Raw genomic sequence first — 10,667 nt, forward strand, 5'->3', positions numbered from 1 at the left:
GGAGCTTGTGCTCCGCAGCAAGAGAGGCCGTGACGGTGAGAGGCCCGCGCACCGCGATGAAGAGTGGCCCCTGCTCGCCGCAACTAGAGAAAGCCCACGCACAGAAACGAAGACCCAACACAGCAAAAATAAATAAATAAATAAATATTAAAAAAAAAAAAGACAAAAAAATTCAGCAAGATTACTAAATATACATCAATAACAAAAATCAATTGTGGAAAAAAATAGTATTTGCAAACATAAAGTACAATTTATAATGCAATTTTAAAATAATTCTTATTATGGAAAACCCCAAACATACACAAGGGTGGACAGAACAGCACCAATGAGTTTCACGTACCCATCTCCTGGCCAATATTGTTCACCTATATCCCCAATTCCTTCCTGCCTTCTATAGTATTTTGAAACAAATTCCAGGCTTATATCATTTTACCCATATACACTTGAGTATGCATCTTTAAAAGACAGGAAGAGACTCTTTTGACATAACCGTAATACCACTATTGTACCTAAAACTTAGAACTATTCTTTAATATAATTGAATATCCAATCGGTTTTTTCCACATTCTAATTGTCTCAAAATCATTATAATTGTTTTAGAGTTTGTTTGCAATCAGTTGATACGGCTTTTTTGTGTTTTTTTTTTATTTATATTTGGCTGCGTTGGGTATTCGTTGCTCCGCCCGGGCTTTCTCTAGCTGCCGAGAGCAGGGGCTACTCTTCATTGCGGTGTGTGGGCTTTCATTGCGACGGGCTCTAAGAGCGCAGGCTCAGTAGTCGTGACGCACGGACTTAGTTGTTCCGCGGCATGTGGGATCTTCCTGGACCAGGGCTCGAACCGGTGTACCCTGCGTTGGCAGGCAGATTCTTAACCACTGCGCCACCAGGGAAGTCCCGACACATGGCTTTTAAGGGTCCTTTAATTGATCGAGTCTTCTCATTTCTATTTTCTTTCCCCTCACTTAGTTTATTTTTAGGAAACTGGGTGACTTTTACTGTAGAGTTTCCCACAATCTAGATTTCGCTGATTGAATCCTCAAGGTATAGTTTAACATGTTTCTCTGTCTTCTGTATTTTCTGTAAGTTAGTACTTGGATCTAGAGACTTGATCAGATTCAGGATTGGCTTTCACAAGACCACTTCATCGAGGGCATTGTGTTCTTCCATCAGGAGATGTAATGTTTGCCGGTCTCTTCACGATGCCACCAGCTACAGATCCATTCATTCATTAAAGGTTATGAATTACTTGGGAAACTCCTACCAAAAATTTTTTTTTCTCTTCTACTATTTAGTTATCTAGTGGTACATATTATGTAGGAAGGCAGAATAAATGTAATTTTAAAACATATATCAATAAATTTAAAAAGCAATAAATCTAAAAAAAGATGTGTTAGACGTTCATGAAGAAATTATAAAATCTTATTAAATTAACTAAAAGTAGGCCTGAATAAATATAACATTCTATATAGTGCTATATATAATGTTCAAAGATTTGAAGGTGACAGTTCTCCCTAAATTAATCTATAAATTCAATGCAACTCTATTTTTTAAAATCCCCAGTAGGGTCTTTGGTGGAACGTGATAAGTTGATCGCAAAATGCATAAAGAAGTGTCAAAAATAGCCAATACAATTTTTTTTTAAAGTGTGGGGTCCCCACCAATGAATGGGTCTCCCTGGAGTAGTTAGTTAGTTAGTTAGTTAGTTGTTTATTTATTTATTTATTTTGGCTGCACCGGGTCTTAGTTGCAGCATGTGGACTTCTCAGTTGAGGCATGCGAACTCCTAGTTTCAGCCTGCGTGGGGGATCTAGTTCCCCAACCAGGGATAGAACCCAGGACCCCTGCATTGGTGGGGGACCACCCACTGGACCACCAGGGAAGTCCTGCCAATACAATTTTGAAGAACAACAAAGAGGAAGAGTTTACCCAGCCACATATCAAAAATTACTTTAAGGCTATGATATTGACTTAGGGACAGACAGAAGGGAGAATCCAGAAATAAATGCACCCATATACAGAAATGAAATGTGACAAAAGTGGTATTAGAAAACAGTGGGGAGAGAATGAGCTATTATTCCCTATATAATTTTCAGATAACTGGTTATCCAATTTTTAAATCCTTACCTCATAAAATAACAGATGTATTCAGGATCTAAATGTGAAAAAGCAAAATTCTTAATCTTTTAGAAGAAAATATACAAGAATATCTTGTAGGACGGGAATAAAACACAGACCTACTAGAGCATGGACTTGAGGATATGGGGAGGGGGAAGGGTAAGCTGTGACGAAGTGAGAGAGTGGCATGGACATATATACACTACCAAATGTAGAACAGATAGCTAGTGGGAAGCAGCCGCATAGCACAGGGAGATCAGCTCGGTGCTTTGTGACCACCTAGAGGGGTGGGATAGGGAAGGTGGGAGGGAGGGAGACGCAAGAGGGAAGAGATGTGGGAACATATGTATATGTATAACTGATTCACTTTGTTGTAAAGCAGAAACTAACACACCATTGTAAAACAGTTATATTCCAATAAAGATGTTTAAAAAAAAAAGAATATCTTTATGAATTTGAGAAAGGGAAAATTTTCTTACCCGTGATTCAAAACACAAACCATAAAGAAAATTATTGACAAACCCAACTATATTAGAATTAAAGTTTTTGTTATGTTAAACAGAGTTAAAAGACAAATACAGATTAGAAGACAATATCTGTGGTGCATATAACCAACAAAGTATTAGTACCCCAAATGCACCAAAAACTGCTACAAATAGAGAAGGCAAAAGACAATCAACCACGGGCTTCCCTGGTGGCACAGTGGTTGGGAGTCCGCCTGCCCATTCAGGGGACATGGGTTCTAGCCCTAGTCGGGGAAGATTCCACATGACACGAAGCAACTAAACCCATGTGCCACAACTACTGAGCCTGTGCTCAGGAGCCCGCAAGCCACAACTACTGAGCCCGCGTGCCACAACTACTGAAGCCCACACACCTAGAGCCTGTGCTCCACAACAAAAGAAGCCACTGCAATGAGAAGCCCATGCACTGCAACGAAGAGTAGGCCCCAGTCGCCGCAACTAGAGAAAGCCCACGTGCAGCAACGAAGACCCAACACAGCCAAAAATTAATTAATTAATTAATTAATTTTTTTAAAAAAAGACAACCCAAATAAAAAATGGGTAAAAGATATTAATAGGTAATTAACAGAAGAGGAAACCTAAATAAATGACCATTTATTTCTTAGTCAAACTTGCTAATCAGGAAAATTCAAATTAAAAGAAAAAGAGATATTTCATATATATCAGATTAGCAAAAAATTTTGTCTGTAAATACTCATTATTAATGAGGATATGTGGAGTTTTAGAAACTCAGAGCAATTTGGAAATACCCAATAAATTGAAGATGCATATACCCTGCAACCCAACAAGTCCATTCCCAGGTATACCTTAGAGAAACTCTTTCATGTATGAACAGTGACTCACTCAGGAAGGTTCATTGCAGCATTGTTTGTAATCACAAAAAACTGGAAATAAAAAAGCCATCAATAGCAAAATGGATAAATAAATTGTGGTAAGTTTATACAATGGAATAAGGTACAAGAGCTTAAAATAAGTGAATGGAAACTATATGTATTAACAGGGGTTAATCTCAAAAACAAGATATTAAGCAAAATAAAGCAAGTTGCAAAAGTGACATAAATGATATTACTGGTACGAAGTTTTAATATGTAAAATAATATTATATGTTGTTTAGAAGTGCTTTATATGTGGTAAAGATATAAAAATATACATGTGGACAGTGTAGGAGAGAAAAAACTTTTCTTCTACTCTCTTAGAGGCCCTGCCTGGGCCGGAAAATTAAACTGACAAAGACAAACTAACAGGAGAAAAGCACACAAATGTATTTAATGTAAGCTTTATGTGATGCAGGATGATTCATAAGGAAGTAGTTAAGCCTGAGCATCTTTATACTTGGTTTGATGAAGAGTGGACAATGTGATAGTACAAAACGTAAGCGCAAAGGGTAATAAACTGGGGGAAACAGAGCGAGGCCTGTTTGTTTGGGTTCCTCTCAGAGTCTCTCTGTCTTCAGGGATAAGGGCGCCCCTTTCCTCCAAGTAGAACCTACCTCTCACATGAGTAGCCGTCTCATAACCTACACTGCCCTTTCTCAAATTCCTTCAGCTTAAAATACTCAGTATGCCAAGGTGCCATGTTTGGGGGTAGCATATTCCAAACCCAGTCAATTGATAAATACCAAATTTAAGGGAATGGTTACCTCTGGGGAGTGAGGGAAATAGGATTATATGTGATACAATAAAGTCTTAGACTATATCTTAAATGTTTTATTTCTTTAGAAAAAAAATGTGAATCAAATATGGCAAAATGTTAAGATTTCACAAAGGTAGGTGGTAAGTTCATGGGTAATCATTATACGGTCGTTTTTCTATACTCTGCATTCCTAAAATATTTTACAGATTTTTTTAAGGCAGTTAAAAGTTGTAGGTTATTATTCAAAGTACTGACTTAGTTTATTCCAATACTTCCTAAATATAAGGTTATTTTACTAGAGAAACAAAACAAAACACCCTGCTGTGGTCCACGTCCCAGCGACAGGATTTCAATTCTAATCAAAGTGGTGAAATCACACCAATTGTAGAACCCCATCTTTTGGTCAATACAAACGCGCCCTCTGCTGGTCATATGGTGCCCTGTCCCAAAGTTCCGTGAAGAGCAGTGAAACTCGTTCAATGAGACAGCTTCTACCAAGCCAGCCAAGTTAGGGAAAGAAACTCACAGAATTCCTCTCAATCACAGAAATACTTAAATCAGCTCCCACTCTCTATTACTATTACATATGATCCAAGACAAAATAAATTCCAGGGTACCACTGCAATCAACCTTTCCACTTCCCTCAACCACCATGTACATTAACAATTCTGTCCCTACTCCAAAGTCTGGAGGTTGATGTATGAGATAGTAGATGCCACCCTTAACATCTGGGAATGGCAGAAGAGAACCCAAGTTCCTCTGGGTGGTGGTGCGGACACCACTGAACACTGAAAAATGGATAAACTACTATTAAGGGAATAATGCTGGTGGGATGACAGGTAAATTTTTTCTTTTCAAATCTTTCTTTAAAGTTATAATACCTTTAGGGCTTCCCTGGTGGTGCAGTGGTTGAGAGTCCGCCTGCCGATGCAGGGGACACGGGTTCGTGCCCTGGTCCGGGAAGATCCCACATGCCGCGGAGCGGCTGGGCCCGTGAGCCATGGCCGCTGAGCCTGCGCGTCCGGAGCCTGCGCTCCGCAACGCGAGAGGCCACAACCGTGAGAGGCCCGCGTATCGCAAAAAAAAAGTTATAATACCTTTAAACAAAATTGAGGCAAAATCAATTAATTCATGCAAGAATCTACTGCTCAAAGAGAGAGAGAAGTGAGGATTGAATATTGAGTCTTCCTTTCAAAAAACATTTTTTAAAATTATTTTGTTTTGCTTTGTGCTAATATCCATCTTCCCCACTAAAATTTAAGCTTCCTGAGACCAATGTGTGAATCCGTCCTACTCACCACTATATTCCCAGCACCTAACACAACGACCATCAGGTAGTAGGTATCTACTAAACATGTGATAAATAAAGGAATGAATGAGCATTTCCTTGGAGTGTAAATTGGTACAAATTTTCTGGGGAGCAATTCAGCAGCAGACATTGTGCTTTTAATACTGTACATTCTTCAGTAATCATAGATGTGGACAACGACTAAGTCCTTTAATAATCAGAAACATTCCTTTCAGGGATATGCTATGCAAAGTTCATTTTAGTTATTAAAAAAATTCAGGGCTTCCCTGGTGGCGCAGTGGTTGGGAGTCCGCCTGCCAATGCAGGGGACGCGGGTTCGTGCCCCGGTCCGGGAAGATCCCACATGCCGCGGAGCGGCTGGACCCGTGAGCCATGGCCGCTGAGCCTGCGCGTCCGGAGCCTGTGCTCCGCAACAGGAGAGGCCACAGCAGTGAGAGGCCCGCGTACGGCAAAAAAAAAAAAAAAAAATTCAAAACAACCTGAATTTTAAAAGTTACATGTTTGGTTAAGTCTATTATGGTATATCCATATGATGAAATGCTATGCTGTTATTAAAATCATTTTTAAGAATATTTAATGATATGGGAAATTCTAATAACATAAAAATAGATTAAAATTATATATACATTATTTTATCAACTCTATTAAAATATGAGTATATATTTATTATATATGCATGAAAGTATACACACCAAAGTATTTTACTGTAGTTGTATGTGAGTAGAGGGATCATGAATCAGGGGTTTTTTGTTTGTTTGTTTGTTTTTGGTTCTTGTTTTTAACAGGTGCCAGCACTGTTTTAGACACTTTATTTGTATTAATATATCTTTAAGTTTTTTAAGCAGCTTTATCAAGAGATAATTGCCTTATAATAAATTACACCTATTTAAATTGTACAATTAGATAAGTTTTCTTTAAGTGTTAAATATTACTTTTTCTATAAAGATTTTAATGCAATCAACTTCACTTTTCCTTAGATTTTAATTATGTATAATTATTTGGTAGAATATAAAATTATTCAACCAACAATTTTCTTCTATTGAAACATTAAATATTGTTATGATTTGTAGCGGGAGGTTCTAGTTTTCTTGAGATTAATTGATATATAACGTTGTATTAGTTTAAGGTGTACAACATAATGACTTTATATTGCAAAATGGTTACCACAATAAGCTTAGTTAACGTCAATCAGCACACATAGTTACAATTTTTTTTCTTGTGATGAGAACTTTTAAAATCTACTAGGTAAGTTCTGATACTGTATATGTGGACACCCATGAAACTATCACCACAATCAAGATAAAACATTTCAGGGGACTTCCCTGTTGGTCCAGTGCCTAAGAAAGAGCGCTCCCAATGCAGGGGGCCCGGGTTCGATCCCTGGTCAGGCAACTAGATCCCACATGCCACAGCTAAGACTTCCATGCCACAACTAAGAGTTCACATTGCTGCAACTAAAGATCCTGCATGCCACAACTAAAAGATCCCACATGCCGCAACAAAGGTCAAAGATCCCTCGTACTGCAACTAAGACCTGGTGCAGCCAAATAAATAAAAAAATTTTTTTAATTTCATCTTTCCCAAACGTTTCCTCATGCCTCCCCCAACTCCAGTGTCTATCATTTCCAGACAAACACCGATCTGCTTTCTGTCACTATAGACTGGTTTGCAGTTTCTAGAATTTTATATAAATGGAAGCATACCATGTATACCGTTTCTTTGTCTGATTGCTTTTACTCCCCATAATTCTTTTGAGATTCATCCATGTTGTTGAGTGTATCAATACCTCATTTCTTCTTACTACTGAATAGTATTGCATCGTATGTACATACTAGCCTGTTTATCCATTCACCTGTGGATGGGCATTTCGGCTGTTTCAAGTTTTTGACTATTGCAAATAAAGCTGCTATGACCATTTGCATATAAGTCCTTTTATGGACATATGCTTTCATTCCTCTTGTATAAAACACCTAGGAGAATAATGGTTGGATGTTATGGTACATCCAATATTTAATTTTTTAAGAAATTGTCAAGCTATTTTCCTAAGTGGTTGTACCATTTTACATTCTAACCAGCAGTGAATGAGAGTCCCAGTTCCCCTGCATCTGTGTCAACTCTTGATATAGTCAGTCTTTTTAGTCATTCTAATAATTATATGTTGATTGGCAGGGAGAGTTCTTCTTTATGCTTGTGTTTTCCAAATTTTCTGCAACGAAATATATGTTTCATAATTAAAAATTGCTTACAGTATCTAAAATAAAAAGTAGCCTAGTCTAATATGAAGTCAGTCTGGAGACTTCTCATTCTGAAAACTACCCAATATGGTCTTCAGAGCACCCAGCAATAGCTGTGTAGCCTGCATAAGCCTTCCTCAGAAGGCTTTTTTTTTTTAATCAGTTTTCTTTTCAATGATATAACCACACTGGGGTTTTAAGAAAAAATTTAAACACATAAACCTCTTTATCTAGCATGTTATTTCCTTTTTCTGTTTTCTCTTCCAGCTTTTACAGTTTTAATACACAGTTCTATAGTTTATTATTTTTACTTGTCATTATATCATATTTTCCATATCATATTTTCCATGCTGATTTATCTTTTCAACCATAATTCTAAATGTCAAATTAATGCATCATAAATTTCCCATTGTTTGGCTGTTTCTAATTTTTTATTATTAATGGTAATGTAATAAATAACTTTGTACAAAAAGCTTGTTTCTTCTTTTAAATTATTTCCTTATGAAAATACACAGGAGTGAGATTCCTGATCAAAGACAAGAACGTTTTTCTAGGTCTTGATATGTACTGTCACATCGCTTTCCCAAAGGGGCTTACTGATTTTAATGTCACTTGCCATGTGTCAGCACTAGTTTCTGCAGCATTTGCCAGTTTCCTAGGTATAACATACCTTGTTGTGCTAATTTGCGTGCTTCGACTGCTCACCAGATTAGACGTTTTCTCATGTGTGGGATCACTGTCTGTTGTCCTTTGCTAATTAAGGATGCTCTTTGTCTTCACAGACCCAGAGCGGAGGAGTATGACCCTTGACCCTCTTAGTGTTTCTGTGGCTGAGCACATCCAGACCCCTGAGGCAGATACTGTCCAAAAGGCGTAAGTATTCAAAGTCATAATGACATGGACTTCTCTACTTTTGTTTTTCTTTCTTTTTAATTAATTTCATTTCCGTTCTTTTCTAAGAGGCATGAAGATTCTCAGCTAACCAGCCCCATGCTCTGCCAGCCAGAATTAAATGATTGTCTAAGAAACAAAGATTCTTGGGGAGGATTATACTGTGATGTGTTTCCTACTTAAACATATTCTTTGGCTGGGTGGGTGAAGAGCAAAGTTGAACTCTATGTGGAAGCAGCTTTCTCCATTTTTCCACATATCTGAGCTCTGCAGACATGCCTCGAAAGCAGAGGTCTCTCAGCTCAACCTTGGTTGCTCCTCTCAGCATTCACTCAGCTCTGGGTAAAATCAATAATACCAATAATACTAATACAAATTGCTAACGTGTATTAAGTGATTCCTGTGTGCTCACCATATGTGCTTACTATGAGCTCATCAGCCAGCAGCTCGGCTGGTCAGGCCCAGTCACTTTACCCAAGCCCCGGTTGGCAGTGGCAAGCTGGACCGATAGCCTCTGTGACCTCCCATGAGCCTTGGTGACTTTAGAACCTGCCCTCACCTGCCTCATGGTATAAGGATTCCCTCCTGGGTCAGAAAGGCTGGGTGCTCTCTAGGAACAAAAAAGGGAACGGGCACTTGGGTATTGAGGCAGCTATCTGAAGAACTCCACGTTTTAACTTTTGTATCTCATCTTCTCCAAAATGGATTTAAACTGCTTACAATAACAACCCCCTATCCACCAAAAAAGAAAGATGAGATAATCAAAAAGAATGTATTTTTAATCTGGAGGAAAAGAAAAAAGAACACCAACACTCCCCCAAAGTCATTATAGTCATTGTGACTAAAGTTCAGACTTTCAGACTGCATGTGAAAGCAAAAAAAAAAAAAAAAAAGGGCGGGGGGAGCAACTCGATCAGGTTTTGTGGTTCTCATTTGCAGCATGCCGGTTCCTCAGGGGAAATAAAGGTTTTCCTAGCACTAAATTCTAAAGTATACTTCTATAGGTTTTATAGAGTGACATTGAATGATTTAAAGACTCATATATTTACAGGAAATTCCATTTACCTCATTTGATAAATATTTCTCAAGTTTCTATAGTAAGGCCCTGTGCTAGCCCAACTCAGTAAATATAATACTGATTTAGCTAAAAAATAAAATATCCAAGACCAGGCCTGGCACACAGTAGCTGCTGCTGCAGCTGTTACTCAATCCATATGGCTCTTTCTTAGTGACCTTTTTACCCAGAGAACATAAGTCAGTTATCCTCCAGACACACTGCTGTCAGTGACAGCAGTTCTACAAGGGATCACACTAACACAGTACATGACATTTTGGTATCTGAATTTGATCAAGAATAGAATTCAGAGGGCATAAAGAAATGGATATATAGGCGCATGTTTCTGTGACAATCTTTCTTAAAGGTCACTTTTTTTTCAGCTAAGCCTTCGATAGAAGAAATTTCAGTTAGGTAATCCTATTTCATTTTGTTAAAGTCATAAATATGCAACCCCAGAGAGGCAAACTATTCCTTCTTCGAGGGTGTGGAGAAAAGGGAACCCTCTTGCACTGTTGGTAGGAATGTAAACTGATACAGCCACTAGGGAGAACAGGATGGAGGTTCCTAAAAAACTAAAAATAGAATTACCATATGACCTAGCAATCCTACTACTGGGCATATACCCAGAGAAAACCATAATTCAAAAATACACAGGTACCCCAGTGTTCATTGCAGCACTATTTACAATAGCTAGGTCATGGAAGCAACCTAAATGCCCATTGACAGACAAATGGATAAAGAAGATGTGGTACATATATACAATGGAATATTACTCAGCCATATAATGGAACGAAATTGGGTCATTTTTAGAGACGGGGATGGACCTAGAGACTGTCATACAGAGTGCAGTAAGTCAGAAAGAGAAAAACAAATATCGTATATTAACGCATATATGTGGAATCTAG

At 38.1% G+C, this 10,667-nt stretch overlaps 1 protein-coding gene across 1 annotated transcript in view; it reads left to right on the plus strand.

The window, feature by feature from the left end:
- KIAA2012 (KIAA2012 ortholog) overlaps window positions 1-10,667 on the plus strand; it is a 126,456-nt gene that overhangs the window by 100,275 nt on the left and 15,514 nt on the right. Inside the window, 1 exon segment of the mRNA XM_024124719.2 lies at window positions 8,597-8,687. Within this exon segment, the coding sequence (XP_023980487.1) occupies window positions 8,597-8,687 (91 nt within the window).

Source organism: Physeter macrocephalus, chromosome 2 (assembly GCF_002837175.3).
Source record: "Physeter macrocephalus isolate SW-GA chromosome 2, ASM283717v5, whole genome shotgun sequence".
NCBI classification, from domain to species: domain Eukaryota; kingdom Metazoa; phylum Chordata; class Mammalia; order Artiodactyla; family Physeteridae; genus Physeter; species Physeter macrocephalus.